The 24536-nt window shown below is 44.3% G+C and overlaps 1 protein-coding gene across 4 annotated transcripts in view; it reads left to right on the forward strand.

Moving 5' to 3' along the window:
* Positions 1-9602: 9602 nt before the first annotated feature.
* Positions 9603-24536, forward strand: part of LOC118233604 (tenascin-X-like) — a 34957-nt gene continuing 20023 nt past the window's right edge. For all 4 annotated transcript variants that reach the window (XR_004766539.1, XM_035429392.1, XM_035429393.1 and 1 more), the window contains exons 1-6: positions 9603-9697; positions 13035-13880; positions 15281-17296; positions 17866-17981; positions 22699-22852; positions 23142-23420. Coding sequence is in view for 3 of the 4 variants with exons in the window: in XM_035429392.1 (XP_035285283.1) it covers positions 13361-13880; positions 15281-17296; positions 17866-17981; positions 22699-22852; positions 23142-23420 (3085 nt within the window). In the remaining variant the exon portion in view is untranslated. The remainder of the gene's footprint in view (positions 9698-13034; positions 13881-15280; positions 17297-17865; positions 17982-22698; positions 22853-23141; positions 23421-24536) is intronic.

Raw genomic sequence — 24536 nt, forward strand, 5'->3', positions numbered from 1 at the left:
CATCTTGGCTCTGGTTTCCAAGTGAACACGTCTTTGCCTGAAGTGTGGAACACAAATGCAGAAGACGTGGGGGCAAATCTCACATGACCCTAACTCTGATCCTGAGGGCTCAAATGTGATGGAGTGAGTGGGAAAGAGGTGTTAGACACCAGAAAGGGGGGAAAAGAAGAAATAAAAAGAACAGTAAGGCACGAGCACTCCACTTGACTTATGCCTTTCGAGCGTTTTGGGCAGAAGCAGAGTATTGCCGTCATGTCTGTGAAGTCATTTTGATGTATTTATATATTTGACAAGATCTGGAAAAAAATAAGGGGGGGGGGGGCGGTGTTGGGGGAAGGGCAGGCTGAGCTAGGAGAGAAGACCCCCCATGGGGAGAGGAACTGAGAACGAGGGAGGGAATAGACTGAATTGATTAGAGAGAAAGAGACTGAGAAAGTAAAAGACGAGTTGATGAACGAGAAGAGACAGAGCACATGAAGGGTGATAGAGAGAGAGAGAGAGAGAGAGAGTGAGAGAGAGAGAGAGAGAGAGAGAGAGAGAGAGAGAGACACACAGGAGAGCGCTTGAGAAAATGTATGAAAGAAAGGTCTCGACTACAGTCTCCTGCAGTCTATCAATATTTGTTATTGTCCTTTGACTAGCAGGTGAATGAAAACTTCACTAGCTCAGTTTGGCAAGTTAATTTTGCCAGCTGCTGAACTCTGCCGAACTGCGCTTGTGAGGAAAAAGAAATCTTGCTTTTTGCAATCTGTAAAAAGTTAAGGACAGACTGATTCACCCCCAGCCAGAGTGGGCGACTGAGTGCGAGAGAAAGAATGAAAGAGGGAGTGAGAGTGGGAGAAAGAAATAGTGCCTTGTAATGAAAAAGGGAGAGAGAAAGAATGAAAAGGTGAGTGATAAGAGCGGGAAATTAAACAAAAAAGTGTGGAAATGACCCTGCGTGTCCCCTGTTGCAGCTCTTAAATTGGGATAACAGCGGAGATCCCCGGACCGGCAGAGACCTACAGTCTTGTGCTTTTTGTTACCATGACGATCCACAGGTACGCGCGCGCTCTGTCTCCAGGAGACGGGGAGAGCAGCGGGTTTCCAAGGGAGGGCTTTCCCACGCAAGGACACAGCAATCCCAAACGGGACCACATCGCCTGAACCCAACCAAACCGGACCGCATCGTCTGTACTGAACCAAACCAGACCACATCGCCTGAACCCAACCAAACCAGACCACATCGCCTGAACCAAACCAAACCAGACCACATCGCCTGAACCCAACCAAACCGGACCGCATTGTCTGTACTGAACCAAACCAGACCACATCGCCTGAACCCAACCAAACCAGACCACATCGCCTGAACCAAACCAAACCAGACCACATCGCCTGAACCCAACCAAACCAGACCACATCGCCTGAACCCAACCAAACCGGACTGCATCGTCTGAACTGAACCAAACCAGACCACATCGTCTGAACTGAACCAAACTGGACCGCATTGTCTGTACTGAACCAAACCAGACCACATCGTCTGAACTGAACCAAACCAGACCACATCGCCTGAACCCAACCAAACCGGACTGGATCGTCTGTACTGAACCCAACCAAACCGGACTGCATCGTCTGTACTGAACCAAACCAAACCGGACTGCATCGCCTGTACTGAACCAAACTGGACCACATCACCTGTACTGAACCAAACCGGACTGCATCGCCTGTACTGAACCAAACCAGACCACATCTCCTGCACTGAACCAAACTGGACCGCATCGCCTGAACCAAACCAAACCGGACCACATTGCCTGAACCCAACCAAACCAGACCAAATCACCAGAACCGACAAACAAGCTGCTAACCAGAGGAAATGTGCGCACACTGTGAGTCATTAGTGAGTGATGTCACACAGGGGAAACGTGGAACTGAGTCTCCTGTCGACCGGAATAACAGAAATATTCCTGAACATATTCAGGAAGGACACAGCTGTTGTGAAATGGGCAAAACATATTTGACATTAATGGAAATGCCATAAGATCTCCCACAGAAACTCTGATTGGCCACTATAAACTCAACACCAATGCAGAGGAATGGAGAGAAACTCAACTAGAACCCACTAATCTGACGGCTGTGTTTCCAGTGAGAGACGCCACCAAATAAAAAGGTTTCCCTTAATGTCCAGGTGTTTAGCTGTGATGGTTTTAACAGACGAAACACATGCACTGAATGCACACACACACGCACACAGGAACACACACATTTGCACACGGAATGACTCAAGTCAACCGTAGTGTAGCCACACACACACCCTTGTAGAGAAATAATCCTGGCACAGGTGCACATACAGGTACCTACCTTATTGAACCTGTGTTTTGTAGTTGTCCAATGACCATGATATGCACTTTTGTACGTCGCTTTGGATAAAAGCGTCTGCTAAATAAATGTAATGTAATGTACATCATGATATTATGTCACTCGTCTTTCGGATGAGATGTTAAACCAAGCTCCTAACCCACTGTGGTCATTAATGATCCCATGACACTTCTTGCAAAGAGTAGGGGGTTCCCCGGTGTCCTGGCTAAATTCCCAACTTGGCTCTCTCAAACTTGCCGCCCAATCATCCCCTGATTTAATTGGCTAAAAAAAAGTTCTCTCCCTCTTCACCTCAGCTAATGTGTGGGGAGCGTTCTGGCGCAAAGTGGCTGCCGTGCATCACCCAGGTGGGTGCTACACATTGGTGGTGGGTGAGGTGAGTTCCCACTCACCACTGTAAAGCACTTTGAGTGTTCAGAAAAAGTACTATATAAATGCAATGATTCATTCATACACTAAACCCATCACATTATATAGTTAACCTTCTCCTGCTCTCAATATGCATGTTTATTTTGAATTTTCTTTGTGCACTGTGTTGCACCCAGAAACATGCACACGCACACACATGCACACACATACACATACACACACACAGATACACACACAAACACAATCACACACATGTGCACACCTGCCCAAGCATACCTATATATATACACACACACACACAGGCCATACACACACACAGATGTACATACAGTAACAAGTGGTGGTACTTTCCCCCTTTACCTTCGGAAGATTTTCATCAGATATAGTTCTGTTTAGGAGACCAGCACCACTGAGTTTTAAATTTTTTTCAGATTTTGCCCGTTGTAACTTTTAGCAGTTATACTAGGGGAGAATTCAACCTGGTAGCCTTGATTGGAAGGCTACACTCTTGCCTCATGGACAACGTAGTGCCGTTTGGCCAGCAGATGGCACTGTAGTGCACACGACAATTCTTGAGTCCAGTTTTCGGTTAAGCTGCACGGTCTGGCATGTCGATCTCTCTTCACCCCAGGCTGGGTTGCCACAGTGTGCTGGGTTTTGGGGTGTGTTTAAGCACAGGCTGATTGAGTTCAGCCTCTGATTGGCTGAACAGACCGCACACCTTACGCCGAGGGCTTTTAGTTAGCAGCCGATTGAAGGGAAAACCCCAAAACCCCTGCTGGCGCTGCCGCCCGCCGGGGCCGGAGTCTGACACCCCTGCTGGCGCTGCCGCCCCCCGGGACCGGAGTCTGACACCCCTGCTGGCGCTGCTGCCCGCCGGGGCCGGAGTCTGACACCCCTGCTGGCGCCCGCCGGGGCCGGAGTCTGACACCCCTGCTGGCGCTGCTGCCCGCCGGGGCCGGAGTCTGACACCCCTGCTGGCGCCCGCCGGGGCCGGAGTCTGACACCCCTGCTGGCGCTGCCGCCCCCCGGGACCGGAGTCTGACACCCCTGATGGTGCTGCCGCCCGCCGGGGCCGGAGTCTGACACCCCTGCTGGCGCTGCCGCCCGCCGGGACCGGAGTCTGACACCCCTGCTGGTGCTGCCGCCCGCCGGGGCCGGAGTCTGACACCCCTGCTGGCGCTGCCGCCCGCCGGGGCCGGAGTCTGACACCCCTGCTGGTGCTGCCGCCCGCCGGGGCCGGAGTCTGACACCCCTGCTGGCGCTGCCGCCCGCCGGGGCCGGAGTCTGACACCCCTGCTGGCGCTGCCGTCCGCCGGGACCGGAGTCTGACACCCCTGCTCAAGAAGATCAAATTTACAAATCAAAGACCCCTGGATTTTTGCCATTTTGGATGATGCATTTGATGATGCTTCACATTTTGAAAATATAAATATGGTCTGGCGTTTGAATTAGGGTTAGGGTAAGGGATTGGGTTAGGAAACCAGGAAGTGTTGGAATTGAGGCAGGATCAGGGTTATGTTGAGGAGCTTGACAAAGCGTAAGGAAAAGTGTTTCTCTTGCTTTTGGATGTTTCAAATGTTTTCACATTTTGGACAATAAGGCTACAGGCTATTGTTAGATTTTTCCAGTTAAATCTATTTTTCAGAATAAATAATTTCAAACACACTCCCGTGAAACTCTCTCATTTAATTGATGAAGTTTAAATTATTTTTCATTCAACTCAAAATGCAAATGACATTTTAATGATTTCTCCTTGGGCCAGAAATATGGTCAAGAGTTTTAATTATGGTTAGAATTAATGTTAGGGTTGTGGTTATGTTTGACGGGTTGGGCTTTTCCCATACAAGGTATTTATTAGGATTCAATTTACACATGATGTACACTATTGCTTTTTCCTAATTTTTTAAAATGTTTTCACTGTGATTAACTTGATATTTCCATGTCTGTTTTGACAAAGCATGTATCTCAAGAATTTAATTCCAAAGCATATCTACCATTAGGATTACATTAGGGAAGACACTTTTCTTTCTCAAAAGGAATAGAAAAATCACATATTTAAGTTTTTTTTTTACTTCTTAGATATAAGACTGGGCACATCTATTGTGCTATTTTCCAGTGACAATTTTAGCATATTTTTTGCTTTTTGAATGTAAGACTATAGGTCTTATGTATTTTGCTGTTGTTACACCCATCCATCCATCCATTATCTATACCCACTTATCCTGAGCAGGGTCACGGGGGGGGGGTGCTGAACCCTATCCCAGCATGCATTTGGCAAGAGGCAGGAATATGGGCAATCCGTCACAGGGCACCCTCTTCATTCGCTCACACACTCATACCTATGGGCAATTTAGAGTTTCCAATTAGTCGGATTCAAACCTAGGACCTTCTTGCTGTGGGGCCACAGTGCACTGCACCACCATGCTGCCCTGGACACTGTAGCCAACCGGTGTGATGCATCGTATTTCACAATTTATGTCCAAGATTACACATGGTCCCCCCGCTGCACCCCGCCCCTCCTCCTGCCCTCCACTGCACCCCACCCCTCCTCCCTCCCCCCACTGCACCCTGCCTTTTTCTCCATCCTTCAACTCTGTCCATCGTTCACTATGAATTTCATAGATTCTATACCTCCTTTTTCACGTTTCTGAATGGTTTCCCTTTCAGTTTTGGGGGAAATTAAAATGTTTTGCTTTTCCACCTCTTACCTCAGCACAATGGCGGCTTTTCACTCCCCCTCCACCCCCCCCCCCCCCCCCCCCAAGGGGGAACAGAACACCGTTTCATGGCTTTACCCCTGCCCGCCCCCCTCCCCCCCACCTCTCTGTGCACCCTGCACATATATGCATACCCTCATTGTATGAATATTTATTTTCATTAATTTTTAAGCTTTCTTGAGATTTAGGATAAATTTAAGCACCTGATCATTACACAGGGGCGAGTAATTCCAGTCCTAGAGGGCCAGTGTGATTACAGGTTTTTATTTCCACCAGCTACACCTGGCTAAGTCAGATAATTTTATTGTGTAAACCCACGCTGGTTCACTTGCAGATTAGACACCAGTAAAATGTTTTTGTGGGAGACACAAGAACAGTCTTCAGCCTATGGAGCTCATCCATTAGTTTTTTTAAAAAAAATTTTAACTTTTGCTAAAATATCAGGTCATACAAATGAGTGGGCTGATTAAATACTCAAGAACTGGCAAGAAATCCAGAAACAGGTACAGCTTTTGTTGTCCACTGCTGTGCAACACCAACCTCAGATGGAACTACAATCACCACTACTGAACTACAATTCCCATCAGTCCCCAGCTCTTTATTCTCAAGTCCAATTTGTGCAAGTGAAGCTGGGAAACTGGAGGACTGAAGGCTCCCAACAATCCAAACATTGTTTCAAAGGTCAAGAATTCATTAAATGTTTTCCGTGCCCAAGCAGCTGTGTCACTTCATAGTGTTTGAAAAACCAAGCATTAATTTTTCCATACACAAGCTAGCCTTCCCGGTCAAAGGTCAGTGTTTTCATTGGGTTAGAATGTGTTCGTAGGGTGACAAGGGTGGCTGCGCCTTGTTCTGTTGAGTCAACCGCTCATCTTCCATCACTCATTCTTTCTCTTTCCCCCTCCTTTTCTGCCTCTCCCCATCTCTCTCCGTCTCCCGCCATTCCTTCCTCCCCTCCTCTCTCTCTCTGAGGAGTGATAGCCACCACACTCGTTCATTTCTTGATGTTCTTCCAATACTGTCCCTGTCTCGTGAAAATGAACAAAACAGAGATGTTCAGAAAGAATCCTCCTGTTCAGTAGCAGTAGCAGTTCATCCTTCCGCTAAAACCGCTGTAGGCAGTGTTAGCGCCGCGCCGCAGCCGGTACAGAACGGTGGTGTAGATACTGTGCTCTACCCAGGGTTGCCAGTTTTTCAAATTATTTGCACAGGTCCGGCTTGTGGACTCAACCGGACAATATCATGTCCGGTACAAGTAACTGATCGAAAAAATGAACGGTAAGTTCTAAATTCTAAATCTGCTCAATCATAAGAAATCACATGCTTAATCATATAAAATCACATGCTTAATCATATAAAATCAAATGCTAGTCCATATGGAATTACATGCTAGTCCGTATGAAGCATATATATATATATATATATATATATATATATATATACACCGATCAGGCACATTAAAACCACCTACCTAATATTGTGTAGGTCCCCCCCGTGCCGCCAAAACAGCACTGACCCTTCGAGGCATGGACTCCACCTCTGAAGGTGTCCTCTGGTATATTTGGAATTCTGTATATATTTGTATCTACTGTATATTTGTATCTGATATTTTGCATCTACTGTAAATTTGTATCTGATTGTGTTACTTTGTTGTCTTTGATGCTGCAACAGTGCAAAATTCCCCCCGGGAATCAATAAAGTACACTACTACTACTTATTACATTATTGGTTTTCATTACATAATTTGAAATGGATTACATTATTGGGAGTTATTACACTAGTGGTAGTTTATTACATTATTAGTTGCTACAGGGCTATAAAAAGCTAACATATTGTTAGAGAGTGAATTATTTTATTAGATTTTAAAAACTCTAGACGGGTCAGAGCTGTTTTGGTGGCACGAGGGGGACCTACACAATACTAGGCAGGTGGTTTTAATGTTCCGGTTGATCGGTGTATATACATACGTATATATATATATATTTATATATATATATTTTTCCAATTATAGACCTAATTTTGAAGAATAAATCCACCTGTCTAGGTAGGCCAATATGTGTTACCATATGGTTCTGTGTGTATATTTAGTATGTGCTTTTGTTTATTTTTAACACATACTTACTGCTCACCTGGCAGATCCCGGTCAACCAGCGGAATGGTGTCAAACAGTCCCGCACTGCACACACTCCTCATAGGCCACTAGAAACCTCAGATTCCATTTCTTCAAACAATGCCATTTTCTCCTTCGTTTTTAAAAAGTCTTCCAAGAATCCCATTCTTCGCTAAACGTCCCGCGTTTTTTTTGTTCAGAAACTGGATCGGAGACGTACGCTTCCAGATGATGACTTTTTTATTTTATTTTGATACATCATCGATGCGCGTGCGTCTGTGGGACATTCCCGCGAGCGCCTCGCCAGCCAGCGCGTGTTTTTCACCAGGTGCATCAGTGTTCCATTTCCTGTAGTTTTCAAAAAACACTTTCCTTTCCCCCAGGAATTCCCCGACGCCAAAATCCAATCTCGCGTATTTTACTTCACAGAGCAACGGAGGACAAAAAATAATCTGTTATGTTCATTTCATGTCGAACTGCGATGAATCTACCAGCTGCGTGAGTGGTCAGTGACAGGGTCCAGATCGTTCCAAACGTGTGGTAAACAACCCCTCCAACTTTGACCCGAATAAAGGTAATTTCTTATTGTTTCCTGGGGTTCACATAAAAAAAAACATATACATAAATATTCATAAACATAGCCATGTACGTACACACACCTGCGTTCACATTCTCATGTACGTACACACAAATATACGCAATACAAAACAAAAATTACAGCAGTAATCCCTTCCCTAAATTAAAACAGCATGATGACGTAAACATAATGATGTAACGTTTACAGTTTAAACCTTGAAATATCAGATATGAATCAGCCAGCAAAACGGTCATTAATAACCAAAGACTCAAACGGTGCAATTTGAAAACCATGCCTATAAATGCTACAACGATCTACTTAAGAAGTCCAAGAGAAATATAATCCAGACTTTTGAGACTCTTGAATTATGGGCTAGGTTACATCAGGTCGTCCTTATTATTATTTTGTTTTTGTTGTTGTTGCTTTAGTCACATATCAGCAGCCTTCAGTGTTTATCAGTTGAATCCTATCAGCCTTTATGGGTGTCATTAATATTGTGATATCAATGTCCGATGCCCTTCAGGGGTCACAAGGTTAGTGAATGACCCAGCCGATTGGCTGGTTACAGTGTGCAATATCAGTCAAAGCGTCTTCAACTTTCTTGGGTCTAAATTCAAGTCGAGTGTTGAACCAAAGCAGAATGACAGTGTTTAACTGATTTGGAACAGAGTCAATTACACCTGACTAACTAATGACCCGGTTAATTTTCAAGACTGAAAACAAGATGCATGTCTTTCACTGGGGAGATAAAGCAGACTGTCCATGAAAGGTGGCAAAATTTACTTCAATCAGCAGCTTCATCAAAACCTCAGTGTATTAAGAGCTGAATTGGATTTTTTTTTTGTTGTCTAAACCCATTAACATAATGGGTATTCCAGGACCAGGAATGAGAAGCAGTGAATGAGGAAAAGAAAAATCATTCATCACACACACAAAAAAAAAAAAAAAAAAAAATATATATATATATATATATACACACAGTATATCACAGTCCAGCCATTTGGGCAGTAAAAAAAAAAAGATTAATTAAGCTTTAAATTATCTCTGCTTGCGACATCATCGTTTTAGTTCAAACTCTGAAAGACAAATTCTGTATATTCTGAAGCTCTATGAATGAGAGGCGTCTTTCAAATGCGCAAAACAAACAATGAGAGAGGCGACGACAAAAAAAGTCTAGCTGTCGTAAATTGTCGGGAGCCGGGGACCAGAAGAGGAGTTCAAAAGATATAGCGATTAAGCGCAGTCCTTCAAAACATATAAAAATTCAGATGTTTTCCATAGTAACACACCACCCATCAGGGAACAGTAAAAACACAGGGAATTACATCAGGGAGAGAGAGAGAGAGTGAGTGAGAGAGAGAGAGAGAAAGAGAGAGAAGGAGAGAGAGAGGGAGGAAAAATTCTTGAAGTATGAGAAAATTTTATAGCTCCCCTCCCCTTTCCTTCCCTCTCTTTCTCTTTCCCTCTCACTTTCTCTCTCACTCTCAGTCAGTCAATCAGAGCCAGAGCAGCCAGACGGACAGACAGACACACTGCCAGGACAGAAGTCACATCATCATTTTTCAGGTATGAACTGTCTTCCTTTCATAACAGGACAGATATTAATAAATATAAATAATTTATTTCAAGTGAAATAAATAATTTATCAATTCCTGCAGATTACTGACAATTAAAAAAGAAATGTCTATTATCACATTATCTATTATAAAAAATATAAAACTTTGCATATGAACATGCAGTTTTAGTAACCAGTTCTCAGGCAAAAGTGTTTCCCAGATTCTACCTAAAGAGTTTAGTAGGATTAATAGAGAGAGATTCACCTGCTGCTCACAAGAGCACTGTCTAATGTATAATAATAATTACTGCTGTATTTATGTATGTGTATGTATAATAGTAATATAATATAAGCTTATTTACACATTGTTGCTCAAATAAAAAAAAGGCATTACATAAAACAAATATGGATGTAAAACCGTTTCGGTGCAATATATTTCCATACAACAGATTGTTGATAGAATACACCTTGTTAATCTGATGCGCTGTAAATCATGTTTGTACACGTATATCTTGCATTTATATCTTGGGCATAGAGTCCGAGGATGAGATCTAACTTGGCTGTTGGATGAGGTCATTGACACCTCCATTTGGACCAGTAGTGCAGGGGGGTTGGAGGCAGGGAGACATATCAACGTTGTAAACAGCCAATATCGGCTCTCTCAGTAATAATAGGATTATTTCGCCATGAGACTTTTGAAAAGCTTTTCTTTTTTTTTAATTCAGAGGGGAAGGTGTTCTTCCCCAATTTCTAACGCTCTAAAAAAAATTCTAACAGAATTCCATCAGCACAGGTGCAACTCCAACCTGTCACAATGAGAAACTGATGCAAAAGGTGTGGGAGGGATGGAGAGAGAGAAGGAAAGGGTACGAGACGTATGGGTCAGATAGGGGAGGGATATCTGCTTTTGTTTGAGGCTTGCGATAGCCTTGGATAGCCAGCCTTCACCTGTGTCTCGATGGTCGCTCACTTTCTGCATGGCAGATACCACCAGAAATATATGAATTCTATTTATTATAAGTTATTTACAATCTGTTATTTATTATTATTTGACAGAGCCTAGTGGTTGTTGATAACAGAGCTAGATATAACAATTATTCAGTTTAATTTACATTCATCTTCTAGTAAGTTTCTGTGGGTACTTTGGCCATATTCACAAGCGTATTTCATCCCAATAAAGCATATTGTATTTGAATTAGAGAGATGGAGAGAGAGAAATAAAAGGAGGGATGTGATTATGAAACTTGGACATGCTTTTCTCTGTTCAGAAGAGATACACTCCGTATGGGACTCTACCTGCAGGTGATTTAGTATACAGCGTGTTTATGAAGATGCGGTTTTGGGTCGGAGCTTTGCCAAAGAGATACTGGGACTCCGGCCCTCCTGTGACTGTGTTCTCCCGGCTGGCGTCTGGGGAGGTCACATACCCGAAACCGCTCCGGAAAATCTCTTATTTAATAATTCAATTAGTGTGATTTCAATTATTATTATTATTGTTATTATTATTATTAGTAGCAGTAGTAATTCCCAGTAATTCTGCACCTTGTCTTCTCTCCGTACATCCCCAGTGAGTTCACCCAGAGCTGTGTTACCTTAGGAGCGCAGAGTGTGAAGAGTGTGAAGAGTGTGAAGAGTGTGAAGAGTGTGAAGAGTGTGAAGAGTGTGAAGAGTGTGAAGAGTGTGAAGCTGGGTCTTTGGCTCGCCGCTGTCTAAGCGGGGGCCGAGCTGATGATAAAAGCGTACGCAGGAAGATATACGGCCTCTGAGGGAAACCCCGCTGGACGCCCCACGCCAGCCAATCCGCGAGCGCCCCTCCGTGTTCCACGCGCTAGGCTTCGGTGGCTTTGCTGTTTGCAATCTTCTCAAACGCCCACACTGCCCGCCCCCCCCCCCCCCCCCCCGAAAATCCGAAGATCGACTTACCTGTCATCTCTTTTCTGAGCTGCTCCTTTGCCCCCTCCCCTCTTTCCCTGTTTTCTGTCCATCTGTTTTCCACACTTAGAACACAAATTTATACCATTTTTTACCCGTTTTCCTATTATTGGCCCAAGTCGGCGACTGAATGGGCCCCTGTGGCCTGCACTGCAGAGTAGACCACGGTCGCATTTAAAAGCCTCCGTCAATAGCACCATGCTGTCTTTGAACAACTTGGCGGTTTTTCAGTAGGAGAATTTCTGAAGTAAACTGCCGTTAATCACCTTTATCTTCATCCCTGTAGACTTAACTGTTGTGGGGGGGGGGGGGGGGGGGGGGGGGGGGGGGGGGGGGGGGCGGGGGGGGATTGTGTGTGTGTTGTTGGATGAACTCTTAACTCTTGAATGACTGATCATAATTTTGAATGGCTGGTTCTACTCTGGAACAAGAGAATCAGCTGCTCCAGTTGTAATCCGGTTTGCCAGTCTAGTGGTGGAAACACAAGGTTGAAACCCCCTTGCGTGGGACCATGGGTGGTAGGGTTGTCAAAAACTTGTCAAAAGTGGACACCATCCATGCACATGGAACCGTTCATGGACCTGTCGGAACCAATCATGGATGGGGGGAGGGGGGTCCAAAAAGTAACAGTGGAGACAGAAAAAATGAATTTCAAACTGGCAGTCAAATTTCAATCAGTTATTCAGACCGGACATTTATATCGACAGGTCGGGGCCACAAACCGGACCTGTGCAAATAACCCTGGCAACCCTAGTGTGTGCCGTTCCACAGACAGAACCCTGCGGAAGCCAGCATTCCGTAGCAGAACCCGGGGGGCAGTGGCACTTCAGTTAGGCAGAGGGATAAAATGTGGTAGGCGATCTGAGCCAAGAGCAGACAGGCCCAGCAGTAATCCACACAAGGCTCACCGGTCGAGGTCGTAGGTTCAAACCGCAGGTGTGAGAACACTGCCCTGCTGTTTGAGTCCTTGGGTTGGCCAGCGGCTCAGTAAGCCCAACGGCTTTGACTGAGACCTGTACCCACATTAAAGAGCTCATTGTAAGAGGGGAGCAAACCTAATGTCAACAGCTCCAAGAGCTCTTTATTAAGATGGAGACTTGAATGTGTGAAGTCAGCAACAGTTGCACCTCTGACCTCTCAAATTTTACCTTTCAACTTGGACGGAAAAAAACACTGATTATATTTTTCATTTCGCTGATATATTTTATGTTCCCACGCAAAGTTTAGTTTTTAATCTTCCTAAATACTGCTAAAGCCTTCCCCCCTTTAGTCATGTGATGCAGGCTCATGTGCTGGTTGGTCCATGGATCAGATTACAATAAATTATCAGGGTCCGTGTACTGATAATCCTATAGCGCTTGAGCGTGTGACACTTTTGTTTCACTTTTGCTTCTTTTTCCTCTGTCTCTCTTTCAGGCCCATCCAAATTGGGCGTGCAGTTGGGCGAAAAGAAGAAGGAGCGCATCAATTTTTCTGTTCGCTTCACTCCTCTGTTCAAGATTCCCCCCTGCACTCCACCACCACCTCCTGAATGAATCCCTGAATGAATCTTCATTTACAATAGGAACCCTGCCCCTCCCCCCACTCCCCCATACTCAAAACGCAAACTAAGGCTGTCACCTCCCATTTAAGAACCATCCTCTTTAAGAACACTTCTCTTTCGTCACTTCCTCCTGATCACAACCTCTTCATTTTCACCCCATCAGAGGTGACCTCACCCCACTACTGCCTCCCCCTTAAAAATGGGCCTCTTCCCAACCCTGGTCCTCCTGCTCCTTCCTTGCCCCGCCCTCCTGACCCCACCCACAGGAAGCAGGCCCTCGGGGGCCCGCAGTCCTCCAGAATCCTCAGAGACAGCCCCAATCCAGTCCCCTCTGACCCCCCCAAAACCTGCCCCTGACCTCCCCTCCTCCGGCAAGCCCTCCCAGGATGTCAAGCCAAGAGCCGCCAGGGATGCAGGCCCCTCCCCCAACTGCACCCAGCAGCAAATCAGAGTCCTGATTTCAGAAACCAGCATCCAGAAGGACACGTCTGGGAAGGGGGAAGGGGATGGTCCCACCCTGGAGCTGGAGCCCGGATCACCCCTGGTTCTGACCCACCGAATCAGCCTGGTGCCGGCGCCGGGGGCCTGCGGGGGAGGGTGCGAGGCGCAGGTCGCCGCGTTGCGGGAGCGCGTGGAGCGGTTGGAGAGAGAGGTGTCTGCCCTGAGGGAGAAATGCGGGGACACAGAGGGGGGCTGCTGCACCTCACAGCAGAGCACCGGTACGACCAAATGACTGATTCACTGATTCACTGATTCAATTACTGATACATTAAATCATTTTCCAACTGGTTGACTGATTCATTTACTGATACATTAAATCATTTTCCAACTGGCTGATTCACTAGCTGACTGATTCATTTACTGATACATTAAATCATTTTCCAACTGGCTGATTCACTGGCTGACTGATTTATTTACTGATACATTAAATCATTTTCCAACTGGCTGACTGATTGACTGATTCATTTACTGATACATTAAATCATTTTCCAACTGGCTAACCGACTGACTAATTCATTTACTGATACACAACATAATTTGCCAACTGACTGATTAATTTACTGATACACTAAATCATTTTCCAACTGAAAGTCTGATTCACTGATAGACTGCTCTATTTACTGTAACACTAAATGATTTCATTCTTTTGACCGACTGATTTCGCTTACGGATATACTAATTGCTTTACTGACTGTGTCACTGACTCATGTACTAATTCATTTAATGATGAACTGCACAACTGATTTACTGGCTTGAGTGACACATATATCAACTGATTTACTGATTGACTGACTGAATGACTGACTCCCTGTCAATCTTTTTTACTTCAAATCCATTGAAAGCGACTTACACAACTTAAATAGCATTAACATTACCATCCATTCATACAACTGGATATATACTGAAGCACTACAACCTTTAGGTTACAAGACCAGTTCCTTACCCATTATACTCCACTGCCACTCCCTTTTACCGTTCTCATTATCTAGGAACTAGAGACGAGTTCCATGCATCCCTCAATTTATCTGTCCACAGTCTTCAGGTGTATTTGTGTTAACATTCATCCCAGTCAGGGGTGTTAGCACAGATTCCCCTTAACATCCATATGGCCAACTACCATATTCCTTCCATGTTCTGTACTTACTTAGTTATGTCCTTATTTCTGGTGCTATGAACTAGTTTATGACAAGACTAAGAACAGAACATACATTGGCAAACCACTGGCAAACTGGAGTGGCAGTCAGTGATTAGACACTGTACTACACTATCAAAACGTATTAAAAACAACACAATGTGTCATTTTTTAAACCCACCTCCATATCTAGTTAAGGACAACACTTTGTGTTACTGTCAACACAGTCGGTGTTAAAAATTGTAATGCGTCAATTCTATATTTTTAACACAAAAGTAGTAACTGTCACAAAATCGGTCTAAAGTAACTCAAAAGTAGTAACGCAGTGTGTTGGATATTAGCACGTCTTTTTTGAGAGTGTAGCCTCTCTCTCTCTCTCTCTTTCTGACTCTCTCCCTTCCTCCCTGCCATTATTTCTCCCTCTATTTTGCTTTATTTTCTCTTTCTAATCATTTCTGTTTGTCTGTCTGTCTCTCGCTCTCATAGGTGTCCACTGCACCATGCAGCCAGGGGATTTGTGTCCGAATGACTGCAGCGATCAGGGCCGTTGCGATCAGGGCAAATGCATCTGTTTCCCAGGATTCAGTGGCCCGGATTGCAGCTCCACCACCTGCCCGTCAAACTGCAACAACCGAGGCACCTGTGTGAATGGCCAATGCGTGTGCGAGACCGGCTTCACAGGTTCAGATTGTTCTGAAAACTCCTGCCCCAATAACTGCAATAACAAGGGACAGTGTGTTAATGGGCAGTGTGTGTGTGACAGTGGATTTATGGGGACCGACTGCTCTGCCAAATCCTGTCCCAACAACTGTAAAAATAACGGCAAGTGTGTGAATGGCAAGTGTGTGTGTAACAGTGGATTTACGGGGACCGACTGCTCTGCCAAATCCTGTCCCAGTAACTGCAGTAACAGAGGTCGATGTGTTAATGGGCAGTGTGTGTGTGATAGTGGATTTATGGGTACCGACTGCTCTGCCAAATCCTGTCCCAACAACTGTAACAATAACGGCAAGTGTGTGAATGGCAAGTGTGTGTGTAACAGTGGATTTACGGGGACCGACTGCTCTGCCAAATCCTGTCCCAGTAACTGCAGTAACAGAGGTCGATGTGTTAATGGGCAGTGTGTGTGTAACAGTGGATTTACAGGGGCCGACTGCTCTGCCAAATCCTGTCCCAACAACTGCAACAATAACGGCAAGTGCGTGAACGGAAAGTGTGTGTGTGACACTGGTTTTACTGGGACCGACTGTTCTGAAAAGTCATGTCCCAACAACTGTAACAATAACGGCAAGTGTGTAAATGGCAAGTGTGTGTGTGACACTGGTTTTACTGGGACCGACTGTTCTGAAAAGTCATGTCCCAACAACTGTAACAATAACGGCAAGTGTGTGAATGGCAAGTGTGTGTGTAACAGTGGATTTACGGGGACCGACTGCTCTGCCAAATCCTGTCCCAGTAACTGCAGTAACAGAGGTCGATGTGTTAATGGGCAGTGTGTGTGTAACAGTGGATTTACAGGGGCCGACTGCTCTGCCAAATCCTGTCCCAACAACTGCAACAATAACGGCAAGTGCGTGAACGGCAAGTGTGTGTGTAACAATGGATTTATGGGGACCGACTGCTCTGCCAAATCCTGTCCCAACAAATGCAGAAACAAAGGACATTGTGTAAATGGTCAATGCATTTGCAATGATGGATTCACAGGTCCAGATTGCTCTGAAAAATCTTGTCCCGACAACTGCAGTGACAATGGAAGGTGTATAAAGGGCAAGTGTGTGTGCAACAGTGGATTTACAGGGACCGACTGCTCCGAAAAGACCTGTCCCAACAAATGCAGGAACAAAGGACATTGTGTAAATGGTCAGTGCATTTGTAACGATGGCTTCACAGGTCCAGATTGTTCTGAAAAGTCCTGTCCCAACAACTGTAGTGACAATGGAAGGTGTGTAAAGGGCAAGTGTGTGTGCAACAGTGGATTTACAGGGACCGACTGCTCAAAAAAATCTTGTCCCAACAACTGTAGGAACAGAGGACGTTGTGTTAACGGAGAGTGTGTGTGTGATACCGGATTTACAGGCACTGACTGTTCCGAAAAATCCTGTCCCAACAACTGCAATAATAATGGCAGGTGTGAGAACGGCAAGTGTGTGTGTAACAGTGGATTTACAGGGACAGACTGCTCTGCCAAATCCTGTCCCAACCACTGCAGTGACCAGGGCAGGTGTGTGGATGGTAAGTGTGTCTGCAATAGCGGTTTCACAGGGCCAGACTGCTCCACCAAATCCTGCCCCAGTGACTGCAGTGACCAGGGCAGGTGCGTGGACGGGAAGTGCGTGTGTGAACCGGGATTTTCAGGGCAGGACTGCTCTGCTAAATCCTGCCCCAACGACTGCAGCGACAAAGGACAGTGTGTGAACGGCAGGTGCGTCTGTCACCGTGGTTTCACAGGCCCTGACTGCAGCCAATGTGAAGAGGGTTTTACAGGAGAGGACTGTAGTACAGGTGAGTCATACTGTAGGTGTTACCACTGGGGTCCCAGTGAGCACAAGCCCAAGCCTGAATATAGACGAAGCGTCTAGGTGATATATACAATGTAGACACTCTGGTGAAAAACCGGCCAGATTTGGTTTAAATGTGAAACCGGCTAAGACGTAAACAGGCTATATCGGGGTGAAACAGGAGCTAAATTAGGGATGAATTGAGCTAACCTAGTCCATTTATGTCAAAACATGTCAACCTAGATTTCCACCTATCTAGACGTCTCGATTCCATCTATATTTGGGCTTGTGCTCACTGGGGTATTATTCCATATTGCTACTATGGGTGTTATGTGTAATCAGTGATTTTTTAAACGAACTGTACTGTGGTTGCATTTTTCTCCACAGTGGAAAAGTAATGGTCTTATTTATCGGTCCACATAAGCTACACTTTATAGTAGTACCACCTCATTGGGGGGGGAGTTGATGAGCTCTGCCCTCCTGTCATTGGTTCACTGCTTGAAATGGAATTGCTTCCTCATTGGTTGAACTGTGACCAGGCCTTCCTCCTTCTCACTCTCTTGTGGTGCACAGCTCTCACTGGCGTGTCCCAGCTTGGTACCAGGAATATAACCGATTCCTCCGTCACCATGTTCTGGACCCCGCCCTCCATTCAGTATGATGTCTACTTCATCACCTTCACCAGTAAGGTAACTCCACTCTCGCTGCTCTCTCCAGTTGGATTTTGTGGCCAGCTGTCACCTGTGGTCACCTGCCTCATTTTGAATCAAGGCACAGATGTCACACGGCCCTGAAGTGTGCACCGTTGCCTGCTGTCACCCTTTCTCTGGTGATGTCATTTCCTGCTTGTGAAACATCAAGTTCAGCCGTCTTAGTCACTGAAGCTGCAGCCAATAACTGCAGCCACGCTCGCCATAATCATGAGCAACCGGGCCTGTACCGCATTTTTATGCATGTCCCTGTGCATTTTTGGATGATGTCTTTTGCTCAATTAATGATCAGCCACACCTGTGTGGTAGCCTCTGCAAGAAGCTAGTAGCCATTTTCTCAGGTGTTTCTATGCTTCCAGTAAGTGAGTTTTTTAAACTCATGAGGCCAATATTCAGTACAGCCCGCAGGGCTCTACACTCCCAGAAGAAAGGGTTCCAAAATGTTCGTTTGTATGTTTACAGAGGAACCCTAGCTAATTTAGGAGGATCTTTGTCAGACCAAATGGTTCAGTCTGGGAGATTTCACACTTTTCACACCTACCGTAGAAGTTTCCATTAAGAACTGAAAAGGGGTCATCATGGAGACAGCCCAAAGAACCGTTTTTTTTTTTTTCCTGAGAGCTTATAGTCCAGCAAGCTGCCCTAGTGTTTACGCTTGGACGTCCAACACTATACGAAAGGATGTTGACCTTTCAAATTCGCTTGAGACACCACAGCTTTTAAGCATGTTTTCTCGATGACTACTTCATTTCATTCTTGGGGATAATATCTCATTTGTTATTTCCTAATGCTAAGAGTCAGAAACTTTTATTCATTGGAAAGCATGGCAGGATATTATTGGGAAGATACCTCCAAAACCAGTTATGCATTCTGTCATCAGGCATCAAGATTTAAGGTTTTTACAGTCCCCCTTTCGACACAGATTTTTATTTCTCTCAACACTATAGGGCCCAGATCTGGGTCAAACACGTATTTGTTTTGGATTCAAATACTTTTCTATGCTTTACTGATCTTGTCTGGTGTATTGAACCAATGAAATACTCTCAAAAAGTGCCAACCCCACCCTTCTGCTCACATTTGCATGCTCAATTACACCAGGCAAGATCAATAGAGCTCAGAAAAGTATTTAAATCCTGTGGGGCACTATGCGAAAATCAGGATGAAGTGGTCTGGCTTTGGCATGTGGGAAAACGTTTTACGAAGGCTGATCATTCAAAACTGACACTGAGCAAAAAGGTGATGCTATAAGTCCAGGTCCTCGCTACAAAAATTACACAAAATATATCCATGTTCTCTCTCACACTCCATTTATTAAATTTTGTTCAAGCTTTAAAGATTTTCACCTTGTGGAACTCCATAGCAGCTTGCGTAGAGGACAACAAAAGCTTTATTGATACTGTAAATGTGGAAAAACGTTGACATTTTGCCAAAGGAAATGTCTGAGGACTTTTGACTATTTTATGTCAAATGAGGGCTAGTGCTCCAACCTCAAACTCTACGAATAGTGGGTCTGTTAAAACTGGAGGGAAAAAATAGCTCCTATGTTTGAATTCAGAGCTTTAGTCACACAGGAGTCGTAATTATAAAGAACACATTGCAAGGAAACTGAACTTGAAATTGCTTGCAATTGAGCTTGCAAAAACTCACTAATAGCAGTAACAGATAAAAATAAAAGCCATCCAGTTGGCCTTGACCTGATTCCTCTTATTACTTGGCTTATGGTTTCAATTAATGTGGAAATATGGGAGATAAAACTCAGGAAATACGTTCATCGTTACGACGGCAATTTACTCATTTGCAATTCAGACATTTGGTGACTCACACTGCTGGACAAAATCAGTAAAACATTTGTTTGATCCCCCCCCCTTTCTCCCCCAATTTTTTCCTCCCATATGTGGAGACTGCAGTTGTACGATACTCTGGCATCACCACTGGCTTTGCTCATCTGGTATCGAGGGCAATGCATCAGTGACAGCAACCTGCATCTAGCAAATTGTAACAATTACATTTTTAAGCCACCATTCACATATAATGCCAAGATTTGGCCATTAAACCCTTGTAGGCCTCTCATTTGCTGATAATGAATGGAGTATCCAGCACTACATCCATCCTGTACTTGCATAAACCTGGATATATTCTTTTAAAAAATACCTCAGTCAGAGCTAATACCTGTACAGTTTCCATGTTGTGACTGGACATTGGTACCTGTCCTTTGGGGTTTTCAGGCTGAACTTAATTCTGTATTTATATACTGTTTAGCTAACATGTGTTCCTAAGCTTTGGAGAGGAGTGATGTGATTATTATGGATAATGAAAACTGTTCACTTATGGTATGCAGTACTGTACTATCAATGTCATACTAGTATGTCTGGGTACACTAATCTAATAGAGAACTAGAATGTGCTAGAATGTGAGCGGACAGAATTCAAATGTTGAATGAGAGAATTTGAATGAGAGCATGTGAGGGAATCAGAATGTAAGAATTAGAATGTCAGCGTGCGGGAGAATTAGAATGGCAGAAGCAAGTTTTTAGTTAACCAGTAACAGTGATGAGAATGTTAGAATTCAAAAACATAAATCAGGTGCTCTCCAGTGGAGTACAGAATCCCACCCAGCATGTGCGTGCGTACACACACACACATACACACACACACGCATGCACACACACATGTACATGCACGCATACACACACACGCACGCATGCACACACGCATATTTCTCCCCTAGGTAAGAGGGTGACAGAGACTTCAAAAAGGGAGCAAGACCAAGAGGCAGAAAGACAGAGTGACAGACATAGGAAGCAGGGAGAGAGTGAGAGAGAGACTGGCAGACAGACAGACACTGGGAGAAAGGAGGGAGAGAGAGTCACAGTAGGTTACAGAGCTGCTCAGTTTGGACTAGGGCTGTTTCCAAGAGCACAGACACAAACAACAACGGACACATTCAAGGAAAGAATTGCAAAAAAGAAAGAAAAAAATGCAAGAAAGAAAGAAAGACAGACAGCAAGCTCAGTTTTTTTCCACCCAATGGGGTGGGTGTGAGAAAAGATCAGGGCAGGGGGGGAGGCATGAGGACAAGAATGTTCGGAAATAACTAGACAATGACAATGGAGAGCTAGTGATGATGAAAACAAAGAGAGATAGACAGAGAGAGAGAGATGGGAGAGACAGGAGAAATAGAAGGAAGAGAGGTAGAGAGAAAAAGAAAGAGAGAGATAGGGTTCTGTCAAAATACAGAAAACTAATGCATACTGGACATTGACAAGTGAGTCAAATTAGGGAAATCACCTTCTTTTATTAATATTACACCCTATACAACACTGGGGTAAGAGACAAATTAAATGTCTAAAATATTAAACTGGCAAGGTTTAAGAGAGAAAGGGTGTGCGTATGTGCGTGTGGTGTGCGTGTGTTTGTATGTGTGTGTGTGTTGGAGATACAGATGTGTGGTGTTAGTTGCTAAGGACAGTGTAAACATGGCCAAAAACATGACTCTGGCCAGGGGGATGACATCATTACAGTGCAGATGGAACCCAGAGAGAAAGAAAGAGAGAGAGAGATAAAAAGAGATGGAGAGAGAGGGAGGAAATTGTCATCTGACAATTTATCTCATTCATCTGACAATTTCAGGAATATTTTGGGGGAGAAATGAGACAGGGGCATCATTCTCAGATCTGTGTGACACAGTATTCAGAGATGAATTACTGTACACTGGACGGTGTCAGGGACCACCAAATTTATGCACAACTTTTCTTACTTTATGAAAGAAAGCGTAATAAAATTTGCATAATTCAAAAGAAAGTCGAAAAGAAAAAAATAGTCTACAGTAACTGAACACAGTGCTCCACAGTTTGAGTTGAGAAAAACACAAAAAAAAGTAACATAGACCTCTCAGTAATATCAATGGAATTTAACACAAAGATTCTGGAGAGATTATTCAGACGACCCCTTATGTTTTCAGATTCCATTACAGCAGGGCTGCCCAGCCCTGTTCCTGGAGATCTACTGCCTGTTGGTTTTCACTCCAACCCTAACAAAGCACACCTCATTCAACAGCTACAGATCCCGTTGAGCTGCTATTTATTTGAGTCAGGTGTGCCAAATTAGGTTTGACGTGAAAACCTACAGGAGGGTAAAATGGCCATGTGCCTCCACCTCCTCTTCTTCACCATTATTCCACATCTATTCTCTTTTCATTTTCTTTTGTAATATACTATGATAGTATGCTTATTTATTTCAATTGAGATAAGAGTTTTAATCCTCTTAGTATCCAAGGTTTTTATATTGTTCACTACAGGAAGATTTGGTAATGTTCATTTGAAAACCATGTTTATAATACACTAATTGTATAATTAAGATGCCATTCAAATTTTAACCAATCAATAGTGTCTGATTAGTAGGCTGCTAAACAGAAGTTGAAATTAGTATCTTTTCTGAATGTTCAAGACCGCCATCTCTCTCATTTAGAAAGGACGTGCTTTTCAAAATTATTTATTATTTACCTGTTTATATGATTTGCTTGTACTGTATTCACTTAGAGAACTACTGAAATGCCAGAAAACAGGGATCACTCTAAAGTAGATATAAACTCAAGACGACAAGAGGACGCAACCGAGTGGCCAGAGTGTGTTTTTTGGGATTATGTTACAAACTGAATGCCCGTGTCTACCGTGTCTCGCTCTCTCTCACTCACACAGAAAGAGGGAAATCAGAAGATAACTTCTAAAGTTGGTGGCCGGCTCACCAGCTACACCCAGACCGGATTGGCTGCCGGGCAGGAGTACGATGTCTCCATCAGGGGAGAGAAAGATGGGAAGATGGGTGCGGAAAGCACCACAGAGTTCATGACCTGTGAGTCTCACTGGAAACTGTAACTTTAGGCTGTACTGTCTGGCAGACATTTTGGCTCTGTTCATTATTCATAATTTCATTAGCTCTCCTAGTTCACAACCTGTGTGTCTGACTGTAAATTTGGGGGGTTTCATGGTTTGGTTCCCTTATCGACAGTCAATAAAATGTATTAACTATGTTTTGCTAAAATCCCCATATATACCTTTTACAAATGCATTAAATGTTTCCCCTGGATGGTAATGATTTCAGCATTTGTTCATTTTTCAATTCTATTGTATTCTAATTTCAGTGATTTCTGGACCCAAAAACCTCCGTGTTGTGAAGACAACTACCACATCAGTTATCGTCCAATGGGAGCCTCCCTTGGCGGATATTGACAGGTACCGCCTCTCCATCTCGGCCAGTCAGAGTGAAGGAGGGGAGCCAGGCAGGCAGGAAATGACCCTACCACCCGAGAGAGACTCCGCCCACATCACCGGTTTGGAGGCGGGCCGTTTGTATGACATCACTCTGGTGTCTGAGAAGGGGATGAGCCAGAGCCAGCCAATCAAAGTGGAGGCTATACCTGGTGAGTCCTTCAGTCACTAATGTCACCAAGGCATGTCAGAATCCACCCATGATGGGGAATCTAATGTAGAGTCAGCCTTTTGCGAGCCAAGAGCAAACACATCGAGTAGTGCAGATGGCGCCCTTGGAAGTTGGCGCATAATTTGCATACGGTGTGGGAAAGTGGAATCAGGGAACCGCCAGTGGTCGGTTATCCAAATCACATCCACTTTCCAAGTGGAATTCTGCTTCAGGTTGCCAGGTTTATACAAAGTCCTGTCTGAGATTTGTCAGGTCATGGGGAGGCTTGCGCACGGATGCGAAAGCGTTCTGGAGTTTCTAATGCACGGCGTATGTGGATACTGTACGGAAGAGCAGGTGTTGTATGGGTGATACACAGGGGTTGGGGCTATATGACGATCCATCTGGGAATGATTTACCCCGACATTTCCTCCCGCCGTCCTGAGCGATGAGCTTACATCACGCATTATGTCTCAATAATCAAGGGGACGGGATGAATGAAAAGAAAAAATTAAATGAAAGAGAGAGGGAATAGAAAGAACAGAGAGATGAATACAGGTGGAAGAAAGCTACAAAAAAAGCTAGTTTTTTTATTTAAAAAAGCATATCAATGTCCAGAATATGTTTTTAATTGAAATCAATTTTTAATTGGTTACTCTTAAGGCTGTCATCATTATTTTAGCAATATAAATAGCCTACTTATAGTTGTAGCATACAGTAGCTATATCATGAGTAGCCTATTAAAAAGGAACGCTGTAACCCACTTTCTTAATATTTGATAAGGTTCAAAATGCATATTATATTTAGCGCCTGTAATGCAGTAAAAACAATTAACTGAAACTGAGAGAGAAAGGAGGTGGGGAGAGGTACTGAGAGATTTTGAACAGATAGAGGAAGCCTGAAGGGAGTGAATGAATGTGAAAATTAAAATGAACAGGAATATTTATGGGGATTTAGACACAGGAAGTCCACGTGGACCACAGACTAATTCCTGGGCAAAAGACAGAAACTTCCCTCTCTGACTGTTCTGTCACTGTGCATATCAATAACCCCCCTTATCCCTCATGAGATCAGGGTTTTTCTGAAGGCTGATTCCGACGTGGGACCTGACTGACTC

Source organism: Anguilla anguilla, chromosome 8 (assembly GCF_013347855.1).
Source record: "Anguilla anguilla isolate fAngAng1 chromosome 8, fAngAng1.pri, whole genome shotgun sequence".
Lineage (NCBI taxonomy): Eukaryota > Metazoa > Chordata > Actinopteri > Anguilliformes > Anguillidae > Anguilla > Anguilla anguilla.